The sequence below is a fragment of the Toxotes jaculatrix genome, chromosome 18 (assembly GCF_017976425.1).
Source record: "Toxotes jaculatrix isolate fToxJac2 chromosome 18, fToxJac2.pri, whole genome shotgun sequence".
Lineage (NCBI taxonomy): Eukaryota > Metazoa > Chordata > Actinopteri > Toxotidae > Toxotes > Toxotes jaculatrix.
Window position 1 is genome coordinate 16,052,140 of NC_054411.1, and position 20,361 is coordinate 16,072,500.

The 20,361-nt window shown below is 43.9% G+C and overlaps 1 protein-coding gene across 1 annotated transcript in view; it reads right to left on the bottom strand.

The window, feature by feature from the left end:
• Positions 1 to 2,510: 2,510 nt before the first annotated feature.
• The window catches only part of ep300b (E1A binding protein p300 b), a 32,314-nt gene continuing 14,463 nt past the window's right edge, over positions 2,511 to 20,361 (bottom strand). Inside the window, exons 15-30 of the mRNA XM_041063571.1 lie at positions 19,688 to 19,927; positions 19,287 to 19,482; positions 18,442 to 18,560; positions 15,799 to 16,038; positions 15,427 to 15,515; positions 14,234 to 14,314; positions 13,393 to 13,449; positions 12,962 to 13,039; positions 12,293 to 12,360; positions 11,084 to 11,234; positions 9,587 to 9,847; positions 9,144 to 9,309; positions 8,015 to 8,182; positions 7,750 to 7,911; positions 6,609 to 6,890; positions 2,511 to 6,377 (exon numbers count right to left, since the gene is read on the bottom strand). Of these exons, the coding sequence (XP_040919505.1) occupies positions 3,126 to 6,377; positions 6,609 to 6,890; positions 7,750 to 7,911; positions 8,015 to 8,182; positions 9,144 to 9,309; positions 9,587 to 9,847; positions 11,084 to 11,234; positions 12,293 to 12,360; positions 12,962 to 13,039; positions 13,393 to 13,449; positions 14,234 to 14,314; positions 15,427 to 15,515; positions 15,799 to 16,038; positions 18,442 to 18,560; positions 19,287 to 19,482; positions 19,688 to 19,927 (5,610 nt within the window). The 3' untranslated portion in view covers positions 2,511 to 3,125. The remainder of the gene's footprint in view (positions 6,378 to 6,608; positions 6,891 to 7,749; positions 7,912 to 8,014; positions 8,183 to 9,143; positions 9,310 to 9,586; positions 9,848 to 11,083; positions 11,235 to 12,292; positions 12,361 to 12,961; positions 13,040 to 13,392; positions 13,450 to 14,233; positions 14,315 to 15,426; positions 15,516 to 15,798; positions 16,039 to 18,441; positions 18,561 to 19,286; positions 19,483 to 19,687; positions 19,928 to 20,361) is intronic.

A 20,361-nucleotide genomic window follows, 5' to 3' on the forward strand; every position in this document is an offset into this window, starting at 1 on the left:
ATCTCAGTTAATTAAAGCAAATAGGACGCACCTGACCACAGTTAGGAGTGCCACAGCAAAGCGTCTGGAAACTTTTGTCAGTGAGAGATTTGTCTAAAAACAGGTTTTCATTTTGACATTATGGTTTACTGAGTGTGGACTGATGAGCAAAAATGGCAAGTTTATCCAAATCTACTACACAATAGAGGTAAAAAAAAAAATAAAAATAAAAGAAGAAGGGGTCTAAATAATACTTTCTGATGACACTGCAAGTATAGAAACTGGTAACAGTGAATAGTCACAGAGGAATGAGGACACTTTCCAAATTTCTCCCTTCAAACATGTCACAGCTGTATGGGCTGTTTTCTCAGCCTTTTGAAACCCTAATGTTCACAGCCAACAACGTTCTCCTTATACATCTGCAGAGATATGTTTAAATTTCTAAAAAAGTACCGATACAAAAATGCTTTCCACCACAGGAAATCTCATGCATCCAACATTACTGCCATGATACTGAACAATCGTTCTGCCATGTATCACCACTAGGGGGTATGTTGTGCTCAGCAAAAACAAATTACTGTAAGTGACGCCAACAGGAGCAAGTTAATAGGCTGAATCATAGGCTCAGTATGTCTGGGGTGGGTTGCTCTGGAAAAGTGTGGGATTAGAGTGTGTGGGATAGATGTTTACAAGAAACATAATTCGTAATAAGTCCTTATTCAGCAGCAACCATACCTGTGAATTTGGAAATGTGCCTGAGCAGGTGAAAAGGAAAATCACACGTTTTTTTTTAAAATTCAGAAGATTAGAACTCATCATGGAGTCCACTGGTGAAAATGTGTGTGTGTGTGAAGAGTCTAATGATGATGAATCACATCACTACTCACCCTCTTTTGGCTGTGACCCCTTCGACCCCAGGCCGTTTCACTTTTCAGGATATGAACCAGCTGTGGGGCATTTTTTAAGCTTAGTTTCAGTGTTACTCTTAACTTTCTCACAGAAGTAAAGTGTCTTTGCAGATGGTTTTAAGTTTCACATCTCAAAGTACAGATTTGTAAGACTCACATTTTAAAGCCCTGATTCTGCAGCTACATTGTTCATTCAGTGAAATAAATGGAAGTCAAAGTGTTTTGACTATTGTAATGTGGAATAATGTGTAGAAATGGCAGCTGTTTGTAACTGCAAATAGTCTGCAGCCTTAAACAGATAATGAGATAATGGGCCTTTGGACACAGACATGTATAAGGCTCCTCATACAGAAATAGACACCTTCACTGAGAAAGAGTCCTTTTGAGTCTTTCCAGTTGTTTTGAGTCTCTTTGTGGTTTCGTGTCTTTGTAGTCATTTTGCCTTTACTTTTAGTTGTTTTACATCTGGTGTTTCATGTCTGTTTGCATGTTTTCATGGTCGTTTTGTGTTTCTTTGTGGTTGTGTGTGACTTTCTAACGTTAACTCTCATTTTATATGGTCCTGGGGCCCGGAACCTGTTCAATAATACAACCATGAGACTAACAAGTCAACCACCTACCACCTTCTGAGTCCGGGGGGCGGTTTGGGTTTGGGGGAGGGACCTAGGTCTGTTTAAGTAAAATGTAGCATTTCTGATTTACTGGGAGCTAATAAACGTGGATTGGATGATTTGGTGAGCCAACTTTGATTGCACATGTCATTTTCACCAAATACCCAGTCATATTTCTAACAAACAGCCACATGCAGGACACGTCGCTATTGGTAATTTTAGTTTTATTATAAAAAACAGTATTTGAGTCCACAGTTTGTGTTTCCTTTGTACAGTAAAAAATATTAAATTAAACTCCCAAAGTTCTTAGCAGAAAGATAAAGATGGAGTCGGTGGGGAGGGAGATCAACTTCCCCCAGAGGAGAAGAAGAAGGAGGAGGAGGAGGAGGAGGAGGAGGAGGAGGAGGAGGAGGGGATTTAAAGTCCAAGGGAAGCAGCAAAGGGGACGAGGCAGAAAGAGACGGAGACTGACGGCTCATATCTCCTTTCTCCTCATTTCTGTGCAACACAGTTCATTTGGATCAAAATCCTCTGTTTACTCCAAACAGCAGAATCCTAAAAACACTAAAAGGAGCCCACCCCACCCATTTTTTTTCACATCCCAGCCCATGTACTCAAAATGTTACAGGCACACAGGTATGCACCCCCCCTCCCCAAGCCTCCGCTGCTCCATATTAAGTGTCTTTAAAGGAAGGAGTGCACACACATTCGAGGGAGAGGGCTTGCATGTTTGCGAGGGAAGAGTCCCTTCCAGCATGACCGATGTCCAACACAGAAGCTGGCCGAGACGTCACAATATGTCCGTTGAACATCTCAAACTCACAGCAGACCCTCAACCACTGCAATAAAACACTGACATTTAATCATTTAATTATTCCCGCCTGGACAGACCCAACTAAAGACATCTACAGCGAAATGCCCCCACCCCCTTAACAGTCAATAACAAAAATATATTTCTATACGAATTGTAGCAGTCTCAGGGAACATAACACCCCCGGCCAACCCCACCCGCCCACCCCCCCCCCCCCCCCCCCCCCAAAAAAATAAATAAATAAAGCAAACCCAAACATATAAAAAAGGGGGATATGCATCATGTTTGGATTTACATTAATAATAATAATCCACATCACTCTGCAAAACAGAAACCGACACAGACTGAATGATGGGAAACAAAACCGATAAAAAAGTTCTTTGCATTAAATCATTTCCTTTTTAATTCTAGACCATGTTTAAAACCTTAAAAACATTTCTTAAAAAAGGCAAGTACTCCTATTTACCCCCAAACCCCCGAAAATATCGCCTTTCTTCTATTCTGCAAGAGGTGGAGGTGAGGAGGTTGCTAGGGAAACCAACCCCCTCTTTGTCCACAATTGGCAAAAAAATATATTAACAGCAATAACTTACAATTCATTTATTCTAATTTATTTAACGACTGCTTGATTTATTGTTCATCTCCCATAGGAAGTTCAGTTCAATGCGTCTTTATTGAAAACATTTTAAATAACATTTAATAATAGTATAAAAAAAGAAAGGCAAAGTAATAACAATAACACTGTCCTGGGTGAGTGCAGTTTGTGCGAAGAATCACAGAGCGTCTCAGCTCAACTTGACACGTTAAGTACAATTCCTACATGATGTCTAAAGGGTTGTGATTCATATTCTGGCCCAGCGGGTCCTGACCACTGCCCCCCGGCCCGTGGAGACCAGCCATGCCACTCAGCTGAGATAACATGGCGCTCTGGTCTGACCCAAACTGCTCCATAGAGTTCTGTTGTTGCTGCTGGGCTGTTGGCTGTTGCTGTTGTTGTGGAGGAACCACCATACCTGGGTGGTGCTGGTTCAGGTGGCCTGGGTGTGGAGAACCCGTCTGCATCTGGGGGGAGATGTGATGTGGCGAGGGCTGGGGCTGCATGCGCGGGGACGGGCTGGAGTGCGGCGGCTGGGACTGGGGTCTGGGAGAGGGCTGTGGGGATCGCACCTGGTTAGCCAGGGATGTGGGCAGCGCCTGGCCCTGCAGGTGTGGGTGTGGGGACTGGGCCATCGGCTGTGGCTGCTGAGGACTCATGGGATTGCTATGCTGGGCTGGTGACCCCCCAGGGCCAAGATGCTGCTGCTGGAGCAACCTCTGGTGGAGGGCCTGTTGGAGCAGGGCCTGAGAAGTTGGTGGGGGGCCACTTTGAGTGGGTTGAGGGCCCTGAGGTGGCTGCTGAGGACCTCCTACACCCCCTCCACCTGGCCCTCCATCACCCCCTGGCAGGCCCGTCATGGCATTCTGTTGCTGCATCTGGAGGTGGTGCTGGTGCTGAAGCCTATGCTGGAGTGCAGCTGAGGCCTGCTGCTGAGCCACTGACCCTGGGTAACCTTGCCCCTGCTGGCCTTGGGGGCCACCAGGCTGCTGGGAACCGAGAGGTGGACCCCCAGGTGGGCCCTGTCCCACTGTAGGAGGCTGCATCCCTGGCTGTCCCATGTAGCCCTGGCCATGTGGTGGCTGTGGCTGCTGGAACTGACCATGATTTACTCCCATTTGCTGTTGCTGCTGCTGTTGTTGTTGTTGTTGCTGCTGCTGCTGTTGTTGTTGTTGTTGTTGCTGCTGCTGCTGGAGATGTCGTCTCATGAGCATCTCTCTAAACTGGGTAGTGTTGAGATTTCCCATCTGTGGACCCTGGCCTGGCATACCCCTTCCTCCCCCTTGCTGTTGCTGTTGCTGCTGGAGAGCTGCCACTTGCTGCTGCTGTAAACTGCTGAGCATTGGCCTCTGCTGCTGTTGTAACTGCTGCTGCTGCAGCTGTTGTTGCTGCTGCTGCTGCTGCTGCTGAACTTGCTGTAGCTGGGCCATAGTGGCCATGTTGACATTTGTCCCTCCCTGACCCCCCATGTGCATCCCCGGTTGGCCGGCACCTGCAGCATTCATGTTCACCTGTGGGCCCCCTCCTGCCATGACATTACCAACAGGACCCCCTGTGGGACCAGGAACTCCTGGCACACCACCTGGTCCACCAGGGGGCCCCTGCCCCCCTTTGTATTTTGAGGCCCTCTGCTTAATAAAAGCAGCCATGAGCTGTGGATTAGACCGCAAGATGTTGAGGACTTGCTGCTGCTGGAGTGGTGAGCTGGGCGAGCGGAGAGTCCGTAGAAGGTCCTGGAGGGCTGCCTGGGGGATATTCCCACCAGCAGGACCAGCCCCTGGGACACCAGTAGCTCCAGGGACAGCTCCCCCTGGGACCCCACTACCAGCACCTTGCTGCTGCTGCTGCGCCATGTTTATCAAGGCAGCATGGCCCTGAGCTTGTTGGTGCTGCTGTTGCTGCTGCTGCTGTTGCATTTGCTGCTGCTGCTGTTGTTGAGCTGCCATCATGGCTGGGTGGCCCATTTGGTTCATCATAGCTTGTCTCTGCTGGGGTGGCATCCCCTGGCCTGCCCACTGCTGTTGCTGCTGCTGAGGGTTTTGAAGTGGTGCAACCATCCTCTGCTGTTGAAGCTGCACCTGAGGGTGTAGCTGGCTCTGGGAGAGGTTACCCTGCTGAGGAGGTTGCTGCATGGGCCCCCCGGTGCTAACCATCATCCCTGGTGGAGGGCCTTGTTGTTGGTCCATGTGGGCCCGAGCAGCTGCCACTGCTGCTGTCTGTGGTTGCATTCCCTGGGGTCCAACCATCCCCACTGCCCCTGGGTGTCCCATGCCCATCTGCTGACCTTGGCCCTGTTGATGATGCGGGTGAGGCATCAAGCCTGCAGCAGCCTGGGCCGCTTGTCTTTGCAGAGCCATCTTCCTCTGAGCATCTGCTACCTGTTGGATCTTCATGGCAATTTCTACTGCTGCCGGTGGAGGGCCAGAAGGAGGCTGCGGCTGCTGCTGTGGAGGCTGGCCCTGGGCCTGGCTAGGAGGTTGCTGGCCCCCGACATTTCCAGCCATGACAGCGCCACCAGGCTGCTGCTGGGGAGGTGTTGCAGAGCCAAGGACTGGTTTGCCCTGGGACTGGTGAATTGGGGAGGAGCCTGGGGGTCTGCTGGCATATGGAGGCAAATTGTTTGGGTGCTGTTGGAGCTGTTGAGGGTTGGTCCCTGCTCCACTTTGCTGCTGCTGCTGCTGGACCTGAGGAAGCATCTGCTGCTGAGGTTGGGGAGAACTCATTATCCCACCAGCCCCGCCACCTCCACCTGCCATCTGCTGAAACTGGTGGTGAAGGGTGTGCTGAGGAGGCATGCCACTTTGTGAGGGCATCCCACCTGGCTGCTGCTGCTGCTGCTGGACTCCAGGTCCTGGGCCCATTCCCTGTTGCGGGACTGGAGGCATGGTCTGAGTTGGGGTCTGGGGAGTTGGGGGTTGGGTTCCCACAGATGTTGGGGTACTGGGTGCCGTGGTACCATTGTTCCCTGGTGATGGAAGTCCTACCACAGGTCCTCCTGGTGGCCCTCCTGCCGGCTGCCCCACCCTCTGCATGCTGGCCATTCTTCTTCTTAACATTTGAGCCTGCTGGAGCCTGTGCTGCAGCTGCTGCTGCCGCAGCTTTTGCTTGATGTTCAGACAGAACGGGACGGGACATTTGTTCTCTTGACAGTGTTTGGCATGGTAGCAACACAGAGCGATGAGCTGCTTGCAGATGGGGCAGCCACCATTCGTCTTGCGCTTGCAGCCTTTTGTGTGCTGCACAACACGCTTCATCTTCTGGCAGGACGGCAGGGAGCAGTTGGCGTTGCGGCACTGGCACGCATGGACCAGTGACTGGATGCAGCGCTGGATGCTCAGGCGACGAGAGTCTCCGGGGCTCTGGGTAGTTGCTGCTGACTGGTTGTTGCTGTCGTCGTCCAGCCCAAGCCCCAGCTTATCCATCTTGTGCTCATGACCTTTAGTGTTGTAGCAGGTGATGCACAAGTCATAGTCCTGGAGAAGGAAAGGAAAGGAAAGGAGAGGGATGGAAAAATAAGCATGAATGCAAGCACTGGATTAATTAATACATGTTAAAATATGAAACTAAAACTAAAATACAACACTCCCGAATTTATCCACGGTTTCACCAGCTAACAATGAAATACACATCACAGTATTCAAAATATTCAGAGATCAAACTCTTGTTATATTAGAAGGGAGATTTAAATAATTCTTGATTCTCACCTCGCAAACAGTGCAGTGGAAGCGGGTCTCCACGTGGTGTTTACACTCATTGCAGGTGTAGACGAAGCGGTCCTGGCTCTGGTTGTGCAGCTCCACCAACATGCACATGGAGCTCCACTTGGACCTCCTGAGAGAACTGAACTCCAGGTGCTTGTCCCTGGCCAGAGTCAGGAAGGCATCGCGGCCGTCCATCAGGTCACAGGCCATCAGGGGATCCAGGTCAGTGATGGGGGGCAGGGAGTTGGCGGTGGGGCCAGCAATGAGGCGAATAACAAAGAAGACCTGGGAATTAGAGTGGAGAGAGTCAGATTTAAGTTACCTCAAACTGTGAGTGGTTGATGTGTGACACGGGCCCTGCTCTTACGGACAGGCTTTTATAAAATCAGCTTTTACATTAAATTCAGAAAAATAAGTTTATAAAATGACTACCTTTATCCTCTTGTACAATATCCTGTCATTTGTCCACAGATGCTACAGTAACCAGAGTATCGCACTGCTTTAGATTCCTTTATGTTCAGTGTTATTAATATGTAATTGCTGAACAGTGTGCACTCACTGTCTTTGTCCTTAAGGTCTAACAAGACATATCAAATGCATTTCCATTCTCATAAAATATTTGTAAAGCAAATATTTAATAAATGTAGCAGTAAGAGTATCCCACTGCTGAAGCTGATTGCAGCAGTGAAAGTGAATCAAAACAGTTAGGCTGTAAAACAAAAAAAATGAGCAGAAAGATGGTGAAATGCTACGTAGAGCTGAGTAGGTGATAATTCTCCCTTCACACACAAGTAGTCATGTGATCCATTGTTAGGACAGAAAAACAGCTTATATCTGGTTTAATTCCTTATTTGTCTGCTGTCTGTAAATGTAAAATAAATGACACTTTTACTAAGCTCAGCAGTTGACTGAATATGAACGTAAACAACAGAACATAGATACATACATACAAATAAATACATACATACACCACCACACAAAAATAAATAAAAGCAACAGAACTACAGCAGATTACCTGGCTACTAAATAGCAGAATTTCAATTATCTGCATACACAGAGTGGAGTGAACGTGACAACTTTGATGACACAAATCGTTGAGTTATGTAATCCAATAAAATAAGCATCTATTGCTGCAGTCACATACCTCTTTATGTTTCTCCATAGTGGCATAGAGTTTCTGAGAGAGGTCGTTGGAAACGTTGGGCATCCCTGGTTTCTTCTTATTGGCTCGGCTCAAGCTACTCTTGTTCTTGCTTGTCTTTTTATTGTTCTTCTTTTTGGCATTTTTGCTGTCTCCTTTTGTGGCCTGTGAATGTTTAAAAGTCAGTTTTAGAACGTAGCTGTGCCATTACAAACATCTCTCTTGAGCCTGAAAGTGATGAGTGCCTGCAGACTCTTACTGTACTCACATCAGTGCTCTCGTTGGAGGTACTGTTCTCCTCCCTCTTCCTCTCCTCCTCCTCCTGCTCCAGCTCCTTGATACTCTCCTCCAGCACATTGGGCCAGAAGTCGCCCTCAAAGTATGGCAGCTCCTTGGCACTGGTCAGCCGGTCCTCTGTTGCCTGCTTGAAGATGTCCTGTGGGACGAAGAAGGACAAAGAGATGCCTGTTAAATTCTCATAATGTCGTCAATGTCATTATTAGCTTCCTGTCTAAGGAAACAACAAAACATTTCTTTTCACATCCACACTCAAGCTATTTTAGATTAGATTATTTTCTTATATCTCAACTGGAAACCTAGTACTGTCAGACCAGTGGGTTTAATTTTCCAACCAATAGATAAAGCAGATCAAAGCCTGAGATGGTGTTTTAATAACCCTATGCTGAACAGGGAAGAGTACTACAACTTCATTAAGCCTGTAATGCAGGAATTTTGGGAGTATAATGAAGGCACTATTAAGGAAAAAGGATGCTTAAGTTAAATCAAGATATTAAAGAGGTTGAAAACCAATACATGGAACAACAAGAGCCAGATACATGGGATAAATCGAATGAGCATAAATGTGAAATGAACGATAAACTAAACAGGAAAATTGAATTTGCTTTATTTTTCGCCAGGGAAAAACATTACAAGCAAGGTGAGAGAGATGGCAAAGTAACAGCTCACAAAGTAAAACAAAGACAATTTCAAAACATTATTCCATTCATTTTTGGTAAAGCATGCATGGAGGATGACTTTACGCCACTGGACACTGTCCACCTTATCCACTTCTAAAAGATGGACAGAGGTCTTAAGTGCAATGGCAAGCTATGAGCAGGTTACTTATAGACTGGCTTGGAGGAAATATGTATTTAATGAAGTATGGGGCCCATTCCTTGTCCAACTGATGGATATAAAAGATTGAACCTCCTTTAGCACAATTTGTATTTGGACTATATACGAGATGTGGATGGTATGTAGACTTCCTAGGGTGTTGTGGCTTTTTTTTCCATCCTTTTGGTGTTCTGTGTTTTGTCTGGGGCTTGACAATTTTCTGCAGTGACAAATGTATTACAGCACATTGTTGGTACAACATCTAAATAGAAAGCGTGTCTCACCTTGTAATCATGGACGATGCGCTCGGCAACAGCCTTGTCCAGCATCTTCTTGTACCACTCTTGCAGGCGTTTTGGCTTGGGGATCTTCTGGTCCGCTGGGTGACAATGGAAGATGTAATCATCCCCTTCACTGGGTGGACAGGCCCAGATATGACCCGTTGTAAACCTGAGACAAGGAGACATGTAGTTGTATTCACTGAGCCTAAAGACATTAATTGACTTCCTTTTATTCCATCTGCTTGCTCATTCCCATGTAACTGACAATGTTCTGTAGCTGGAACAAAAAGCCTAATGAATACACTTTACACTGCATAATGGGCTCAGAGTTAATGTTAATGTTGAAACTAATGCAAGTTTTTATCTAGAGAAATTATTTCCAGCTCCTCAGTAGACGGTGTCTCTTGCAGGTATCATGTTTGAGAAGGTCCAAACTCTTCTCTTACCCCTGCCTCTTGACATATTCCAGGTAGCCTATCAGGATCTCATGGTAGATAGTGGTCCTGAGGTGTCGAGGTTTGAAGAAGTGCACGCTGTCCAGGTAAGAGATGTACACTCGTCTCTGATTGGGAGGTGGGCAGTCCGAGCCGTACTCTTGAACGTGCATGCCGAAAAAACACACATCTGCTCCGTCGATGTCCTCAAATGCAAACAAGGCTTTCATCCTGTATGGGAAGGACTCGGCCATCTCTCCACTGTCCACGAACCTGGATTTAAAAAAAAAAAAAATCAATTATCAACGCTTCCTGCTGTTTTTATACCATAATGTGTCATTTTTGACCTGACTGACAAAGGTTCATCACAACAACATGCTTTTTAATGTGTGAGTCATAATCAGCTGGCTTGAAATGACACTATGAAGACTTATGGACAGAGTTGTAGTGTTGAATATCGAAAGGGGTGGTGTATCTGTTTCTACTGGATAACAGATGAGATGCATGTCTGTAATCTGTGACTAGATTTTTTAAACACACTGAAAGCCTAAAACAAAAGGATTTTAGTTTTCCCATATTGATTAAAAATACTGTGGCATCAATACTGTGGTTTTTTTTTCACATTTGCATTAACTAGACAACTCCAAACCCCAAACTTCGCTGTACGGCTTTATCTATGGGTGGGTAAAATTCATGAGTGGACTGTTGGACTGAATCAGTCTGTTGCCTCTGAAATAAAACCTCTGCCATTGCTAATATGCATTTATGTTACAAATACACTTACGTAAATAATCCCCTCGTTTTGATTCTTCTGTTACCTGCTCTACTGTGCACCATGGTCAGCCAGTTGTTGCCTAGCTACAACAACCCTGTGTATCTGTTTTGCAGTTGTGTGCAAGGCTTCCCTAACAAAACCGGTCCTGGAGTCGCATCCCTCACCAACAGCTATTGATGATACACGTCCAGCAGGTCAGTACAAACTACATTATCACCATCGCAATTCACCACACTCATACTGCATGATAAAGCCCATGTTTGCAATATGTTCTCACAGCTCAGTGTCTGTTTTAAAGTTTGTTAATGCTTGTTTGTTCAGTTATTTACTTTTATGTGTAAATAAGTTTCAGCAGAACCGAGAGCGGTTTCCTCTCAGAAAACTCTTTCACTAAGGTCACAAGCCACATTAAGGTGCATTTATTTTTTTGTAATCATGATTGCGGAGTTTTTTTTCTTCTTTTTTTTTTCTGAAGTGGCCGACCTCCACCATAAAATAGTGTGAAAAACCCTGTACTCTTCTGGTTCGTTTCATCAGATGAGATATTTTCCATAACTGATGAAATTTTCAGCAACGGTATTGTGTTATTACATTATTACACTACAATACTACACAATTATGTTAGCGAGATAGTGATATCAAATATAATCACTAATCCATCATCTTTAATATTTTTAATGCAGCTTCCCGCACCAATCACTCAGAAATCAGCAGCAGCAGGTTCAACCTCCTACCTGGACTTCATGCCCGGCTTGACCTCAACCACCTTGTCTGAGACGTGGACCACTCGGATGGTGACCTCGCCAGTTTCGGGGTGGTTCTGCCGCTTGAGGTAGTCGTTCACTCGTGTCTCCAAATAGTTTCCCAACTTGGTTTGGGGAAGCCCTACGAAAAAAAAAAAGAAGAAGAAGAAAGACTTGGATTAGTGATGATGATAAAAGAATTAAATAAAATGACAATTTTAATAATTTAGTAGATTATCCAGATGACTGATTTTGTTTCCTGTAAATTCTTTAGCTTATTGAGGAGTGGACTGATTAGAAAAAGTTATCAGTAAAATGATTCAGTGAAATCATTCTTTGGTGGAATACACAATACAGAGTTGATGTGTCGAAGATGTTAATTAACAACAAACAACAAAAAAGTTATTTTTTTTCTAAATGGTTGATAAATGCTATGTAACCAAGCAGAGTTTTAGTATGAAACGTAATAAAATTTGAATATTTTTTAACCACAACATCCTTTGTCTGATCAATCAAGTCTGATTTTAATTAGCGGACATATTCTTGTCTAAAATAGGACCAGGCGTCGATGTGCCCAGCAAAGAGTTATACCCTGCCCTTTAGTTTGCTTTGGTATGTGAAACTTCAACACTGTATCGGCCTTGATCCTTCTGTCACATCTGTCTTTATTTTACAGTTTGTCTTCATTGATTTCTCTTTTCTCCCTCTCTGACTTCTTCTGTCTTTTAAATTCAACATTAATACATTTATGCTGACTGCCCCTGGAAAATATAAAGTGACTGGCTCTAAAATAACTAAATGAAAAGTCTTTATTGCAGGTTTTTTTTTTTTTCCACAGAGGGAGTGAGGTAGATATGTTCATTACAGAGAGAAGAAAACAGACAAAATGTGTTCACTTCATGAGTCCAGCTGCTAAACTCCAGGCAAGAAGATCTGAACCAGACAGCCACAGCAGCTGACTGAAAATGATCAGCTGTTTACAAATGATCTAAAACACAAACTAAGATGTAAACTTTTTTTTTTTTGAGTCATTCAGCACTAACATAGTGTGAATTTTTTAAAAAAAGTTATTAAATCAAAGAAGAAAAAGGAAAGAAAAGGATCAAAACCTCTGATGAAAAGTGATGAGAGCACAAGGAAAGTCTGAATGGCATTAAAGGAGCCAGGCAGGACTGTAAGACACAGACATACTCCACTTACTTTTGGCTGCGTATTTGTTCTCTTTCCGTGTCTTATTTGCCTTTTTGAGGCAGTTATCACATACAAAGCTGCAGTGAGGAAGGAAATAAACAGCGAACGGTTAAATTTGCAGGTTACCATCTGTTCTGTGACAATAAGCACCAATGACAGTGATTAAGTGGCTTTAATCACGAAATGATTTGGCCTTTCATGTCAGTCTTTCTTTCTTCAAACAACCGTAATGACTTGGAAGTTGCTTACATCTTTTAATTACAAACAGACCACACATGAAGGGAGATCAAATCTGAGGAGTGAGAGACTCTCTCTTCACTCGAGCTGCAGGGCTTTCTTTGTGTGCGCTCCTGTGTCACAGCCACCCTTGCAGGCACTTTCAGTCTTGCAATGATGAAAACTCCTACATATTTTCAGTTTCAAGCATTTTTTCCAAACTGCTCCTCAAAATGTTGGAACTGTGTGCGATCTTCTACAATTTGCTTAAGACAGCATGTCTGCTGCGACACAAAAATGTGCATTCATGTGTGTTTAGACTTCACAATTGTACTTTTCCAGCAACTTTTTTTGATGCTTTGGATGATTCTAAAACTTTTCAAAGAATACAAAAGGCCAAATTCATTTTCCAGACCCTGACACATAAGAGAATACACAGTGTGCATATGATAGCTGGCTCACCCTGAAGGCCATATGGTTTCATTATGCAGGACACAGATCTGGTGCATTTTACGACCACAGTCAATACATTCCACAAGCCTGAGCAGAGAGCAGAAAGAAATAAGGCAGACACAATATTCAAAGTTAATAAGGCAACATGTCACGCATGATGGAAATAGCCTTTCTGTTCTTCTACAGGAGCAACACAGCTGCTAAATAACAACAACCAAAATATTTGTGACAAATGGAAAACAAAATCTTTTATCTCTTGGCTATCATTGGCAAATAGTAATCTTTTTTTTTTCAGTGTTTTTTTTAAAAGCACATTATTCAATTAGCTAAAGTCATGACAGTCTAGACAAAATGCATAATATACATATCATCTTGGAGCAGTATAGAGATGGTACAATATCATTGAAAAAGAAAGTTAATGAGTAAAGAAGGGCACATACAACTCTGGATCGAGTGTGTCGTTCTTCTTCCGTTGGAACTGGTCTTTGTTGATGGACCTGTGGGAAAAAAATCAGAATTCAAACTACTGTAACTGGCAGAACAAGGTAATCCTCTGTAGACTGCAGGCTATGTGCATAGTTTTGTGTACAAAATTCAGAAAATGCTCACAGAAATTCAAAATGTTATTCATCTCTTTTATGGTTATGCTTATTATCTGTATTTCCCACCTCTAAGATAAACTCTCGTCAGAATTAAGAGTAGAGATTTAAATTGGTTTAGGGTGGTGAAGAAAGAGTTCCACTTTAAAAATATCCTGGATTTAATTAGATTTATCTCATACATTTCAAACCAGCCAGACAAGACAAAAACTGAAACCAAGATGACAAATCAATAAAAAAAAAAAAGAAGCTATTCGTGATCTGTAATCTCTTACAATCCACTCAGCTGTTGGCGGGTCAGTAACTACAAACTCATGTTGTGTAGCTTAACACTGTTCAGTCCCACAGAACTTTGTTTTGGGTTTGGGTGATTTGATGGAGTGTTACAGCTATAAAAAGGAATGAGTCTTGTCTACAGTAAACACCATATAGCTTCAATAAGAGGAGGAATAAGCTGACAGAAGCTGATTATATAGTAATACTGTCAGATACTGTGGAATAAAAATAAACTTCTCCAGCTTCCCACAGAGGGAAATAAAGGGGGAACACTGGATGTTAACTGGAACAACTGGTTTAGAACAACTGGCTGTTGGAAGTGTTACTTGAGAAACTCTGAATTTTTAGATGGGAGACCTGTTGTCTGCTGTGTGTGAAAGGAAGGCAGGAGTGGAACAGTACTCACGTCTGAGGCTGGGACGGGTCGTCCCCCAGGGAAACACTCTCGCCCTGGATTTCGTTGAAACACTTCTCACAGAAGTGGTACCTGTCAGCAAGAAGCCCATATTTTGGTGAACTACACCGTTCGCCATCAGCACAGCCAATCACAGAGAGGGCACGGAGAAGCAGCCGCCAATCAGGGCAGGGCAGGACAGGCCAGGGGGCGGACACACAGGAGGAGGCAGAGGGCAAGGTAGGTCGTCGCCAGCAGCCAATCGTGATGCAGGGTTTTTGTGTGGGCGGGTGTTTTGATTTTGCGCGTAAATTTCGGAGTGGATGATTGGTCACACCAAAGCAGGCCAATGCAGACATCACAAGCGTTAAAAAAGGAGGGAGAGAAGGGGAGAAGGGAAGGGAGATGGGGGAGGGGAGGGGAGGTCAAAATGAATATTAAAAAAGCGTGAAATAAATCGTTACAGGTCAGACGAAGACAATGGAGGGACAGAGAGGGAGAGGGAGGACATGGAGGAGGGAGGGACGGACAGGATGTGAACAACAACCAACAGAGGACAGAGAGCCAAGGCAAAGCAAAGATTAGCGTCAGACGTCCAGTGGTAAACAACAACAACATTACAGCAACATGAGAGACCACTAGGAGCTGTGGAGGAGGAAGGGAGTGAGGATACGAGTCTCAAAACATGAAAGGGTGGATGAGGAAATAAATAAATAAATAAATGGTAAAGCAACAGAGACCCATCATCCTTTCAGGTCATTTATAAAGTGGGAACCTTTCTTCTGGTGGTGAGAATGGACCCCCCCCCCCCTCTATTTATGACATATCTGAAAATGCAAGCAGTCGTGTGTTCTGCATGTAAATTTACTCAGCAGGAAACAATGGTGCAACAAATAACGAATAACTGCTGCCGAAGACAGGAGCCCACTTTATGAATGACAACATAATGAAAATTAAAAACGGTGAACTATGGAGATGGAGATGGTGCCAGGGTAACCATTTGAAGCCAAATTAAAACTCATCTGTGATTGCACTGATTGATTGATGCTATGCTGTAGGAAATACAACCAATGTGCAAAATACAAAAAGACACATACAAGCTGATCTCACTGACTGTGACATGTCTAAATGCCAATAATACTTTCTGAATGCTGTCGGTCTGTGATCTGGGTGTGCTTGCGCTCCAATGAGTCGACAGCCCTTACCTGTTCTGGTAGCTAAAGTAGGCAGCGTCACGTTGGATGGTGCATAACTGTTTTCCATAGCAGCACAGAGTTTGAGGGGAAAATTCAAACTGCAAACAAGAGAAGAGACAAAAAGAAAAGTTGTTTGCAGACGTGTTAACTCTGGAAAAATGGACACACACTGAATACATTACATCTGTCATAAATACACTTCTCACACAAGCTAATTTCTGCTCAATTCTACACACTGGTCCTTTACATTAGCTGGTTGTTGTCTGTACCTTCATATTTACCATATAGATATGTATTTCCAAATATCAAACTACTCCTTTACAATCCAATCCCAACCATAAATTAGGTCGTCCCCCCCCAAAACACCCACTCCTGCCTCACCTTCCTCCCACAACAGTATCCCAGGCTCTGCATGACGGGGTCGATCTCCAACTCAAACACCTCAGCCAGCTTGGAGCAGTACTTATAGACGCGAGACGTCTTGCGGTTATACAGCCAGGCATTGTTGAACATCAGCCAGATATCCTCAACGTACTGCCAGGGCTCTTGGTACTGTCCTGTGTCCAGCTTCCGCTTGATGGTCGACAGGTCCATGGGGTTCTTCACGATGTCAAAGTAGTCCTGGTTTGGAGGAAACGCCATCCGGATTCAAGTGGCAGGTCGAGGAAGAGTTTAGAAGAGGGAGAAAAGAAAGAGCAGCAAGATGGTGGAACGGTTTGGCCGTCCAGAGGAAGAGGATGAGAGAGACAGGGAGGAAGAGTATCATCATCATCAGCGTTGTGGCCGTCAGGCGTGATGAAGGCGTCGCGGTTGACCAGGTGGGACCAGAGTAGGGAGAGAAGAGGGTGCAGGGGGACAATGTTGTTGAGCGCTGCAGAGAAGAAGGTTCACGTGCAAACAGAGAGACATGACAACTTCTGCCCTCCAGCTCTCTGCTTTGCACCCTACATTTAAAGTCAAGTCCCTGTCTGTACTGCACAGCAGGGACCAGGCAACCGCCACAAGTCTGTCCAGTCCTCTGCTGCTCATGTAAGAACAGTCAAAAATTTAAAAACTAGCTATGGAAACATTTCATATAATCATACTGCAAGTAAAGCCTGGTCTTATGATCCTATAATTATCATTCAATCATTTTTTATCAGTTTTATCAGCCTTAAAAGGTACATTTACGCATTGTGCCATGCAGTGATAAACACTGTTTGACAGTCAGGGGAATGGTTTTCTGCTGAGGTTTGAAAGCAAACGACGCTTTCAGGCCTGGGTAGCGATCAGGGTGCAAAACCAAGAAGAACAGAGCAGTGGCAACAGCAACAGGCAGACAGAGATTTACTGTTTTTAGCAACATAGCGGTTGGCATTAACAACGGCAGCAGCATGAGTAGCAATATGATGACGGAGTTAAAGCCAACTGTGCTGAGGTGAAGCAAATGTAAGAGGGACGGATGAGTCTCCAAGTTGTTTTTCCGTTCCTGTTCGTCTGCCCTCCGCTTCTTCTCAAACAAAAATTCAAACTGAAAAAGGAGCGGAGAAGAAGGCGAGGAAAAGAAAAGCCTTTTGGAGATTCAACCAAAAAAACAAACAAAAAAAAAAAAAAAAAAAAAAGGAGGAGGTGTGAGTTTCAAAGAGCAGGGTCCATCTCAGTGTCACCATGGCAACAGGAGTTAGGAAACAGACCCTCATCTCTGAATGGAACCACTCACATGAGCAAACAAGTGATGCATATTATCATACCAGCCCACAAAGCCAAATGTGTGTCACAATTACACAGTGCAATCCAATCACTGTGTGAGTAATTTACATTTTCAATAAGTGGCTGAATGTTGATCTGGAAATGGCGTTATACAATTACACAACAGTGCAAAGATGCATCACTTCGCTGTGGAGGTTCCTGAAGGAGAGGTGAGCCAATAGCCTGATGCTCGCTCATCACTGCTCGAACCTCTTACTGCGCGAAGGCAGTGGGAGGACTAACACTGTCAATCTGTTATCAATACAATAATGATTTTTGCCTGTGTGAAATTGTATATTTAGTCTTAACAAGTACAAATTTCCCCCTAACTTGGATGCAGTGAGGGTAAAGGTATTGTCCCACCTCTACACACTGCCCCCCTGAGAACCGACACACTACCACTGGTGAGGAACTGAACTAGAAAGCTAGCAATGGAATACAAGGATGAAAACTACAAAAAAAAATCATGTTTCAAATTAAAACCTAAAACTTTATGACAAAATGCAAAAGTCAAACAAATTAAAATGATGAAAATGAAAGCAACTGGCTCATGAACCGTCACGTTCTTCCCTTGCAATTTTCCCACTGAAATACTTCATTTATTGTCTCCTTTTTGTTTTTCGAGTGCTATGAAAGACAAGCAGCCATTAATTAAAAATGCTCTGATGGATGCTTGGATCACGTAATATCATATCATAGGTTATTATGTTTTGCGGGGGTGGCGTGTCTACTAAACAATTACGGTTGAATCGCCTTGCACTAAAAGCTGTCAGCACAAAAACTGAAATTTCAATGTCAAAATCTGTAATTACTCAGCCAAACTGTTTGATCATTTTCATTTATTTTGTCTGATCTGCATTTATGATTTACTTTTGTCCTTCACTACAGCTGCATCAAAATAAAGTCAAATGTTCATAAGAGTCGTTGCTTTGATTTACAAATGATAAGAAGTTTCAGAAAAGAGAAAACCTACTGACACGCTTGCACACATAACCGTACACACACATAAATACATACATACATACAAACAAACAAACAAACACACACACTCCTAACTCATTTTCTTAACTTCTGACATGCAGCAGGAGAAAAATCAACTATAAGGTTAAAGAAACTGGACGATATATAAAATAAATTCTAAAGATATGAAAGCTATGACAAAGCAGAAGAAAATATGAAAGATGAATAAAGGAAAACAATTTTTAAAAAAAACTACGTTTTCAGAGGAGTTGAAGCAAAATGGCAGCCAGTGCAGTCCCTTACCAGGTTAGTTTTGTTACTAGTTCGAATACGTACGGGTATTCCCAGTAACTGGGGGTCCACCGGCTGACGGAAGGGAAGGGACTCAGGGTCCTGCCGGTACAAAGCTTCCAGGGTGGGCATCAGAGCCTGACGCAGCTCCTCCGGCTTAAAGACTGGAAAAGAGGGAGTGATAAAAACAAATGAGGAAAGGAGAGACTGAGAGGTGGTAGGTAAATGAGGATGAAAAGAGGACACAGGGGTAAAAACTGGACACGTGAAACTCCACTGACCACATCATAGAGCACTGTGGCATTTAAGGACGCCTGCAAGACAAATCAGGTGCACCGCACAGACCGACAGACAGAGTAATCCGGGTACATAAGCCGAGATGTGTCAGTCTAAAAAGTCACTGTGATAAAAACACTGCCAGTGTTTTGACATCTTGAGAACTGCATCTTGACAAATTCCACTGTACCTATTTCAGTGGGTTGTGGCCTTTACTGGACGGTGCTTAAGTTAGCATGGTTTGGAAACAGACACGAGGTTGAAGCTTACTTCAGTAAGTGGAGACAGTTATGAGACAAGGGATGGAGGTGCAAATGCAACTTTTGAATAAAATGTGTAAATAAAGCGAACAGCATTTCTCTATTTTGGACTCTCCAGCTCTCCGTCCACTCAGCTAGGTCAGCAAGGCACAATTCTGTGGGTGAACAATTCACGTTTTAAATTCTGATGTGACCAGTTGTTTTGCTTACTATTTTTAACATCTCCTCCTACTTCTTCTAGTTCTTGTTAGTAATACTACTTTTACATGAGTACACTTTTACTCTGCCCACTCATTAATGTGCAGGTCACGGTAGCTGTTAAAACCAACGACAGAGTGAAGACTGAAAACGTACTTTTCTTCTTGCTCTGAGTGCTGGCTGGGGAGCTGTTGGTGGCTGTTGACCCTGACCCCTCCTCTTCCTCTTTGGGCTCTTTCTTCACCTCTGGCTTCTTGTCTTCACCTGTTGCTACTGATGATGACACCGAGGATGACGATGTATCCATGGGCTCACCTTTACATCCATCTCCCAACGACTTCTCTTTCTTTATCTTAGAGGGAAATAAATTGTGTCAGTATAATGACTTCCTCATTGGTGTGACAACTTGTACAACTAAATATAAGACTTAAAACATTATATTCAACTAATTAAAGCCCTTTAGGCCTGAAACTTTAATGAAATCATTTAAAACATTCTAAGACACTTTCAGGATTTCAGACCCTGTAGTGTTGGTAAGTCATCGTAGACAATCTTACTTCTGGTTTCTCCTCCGTCTTCACATCAGGCTGACCCTTGCCCATCTTCCCTTTGCCCTCTTCTTGTGTGTCGGCCCCCTCATCGTCCTCCTCCTGCTTCTTCACCTCCATTTTGACGTCTTCCTGGCTAGAACCAAGTCCATCTGCTGAAGCAAGCTGCGAGCTGGGATCAGTACTGCTGTTGACCGATGCCGGAGTGGATACCTGACCATCTGCTGTCAGAGAAGGCTTCGGAGAAAGCTGAGACAAAAGGATGGAGATCGAGTGAGGTTTAGAAATGTCAGGTTAGAGTCAACAAACAGGATACATCAAGACCTTTTGATCACTTCAATCTTCCTCAAATTTAGTTGTCCTTTAACTAGTTTGAAGACCATCCATTCATTTCCAAAAATGAATTTTCCCAGGCTTTTTGAAATCAATAAACATTTGACTTTTCCATGAAAAATCCATTTTAATTTTTATGCAATTTTCTGTGAGTAAGAGGAAACAAAAAGAACAAGACTTGCATCTGAGTATAAGAGGAATCAAGCACCCCACGCAATTCTGAACCAAAGAACTGGTGAACCAGAGCTACTGGGAATCCAAGAGCACCCCTGAATAAAGCCTAAACATGTACTTAAAGAAAAACAAGTCTGTGTTGGGGAAAGTGGGTGAAGTAATGAAAGCAGGGTAAT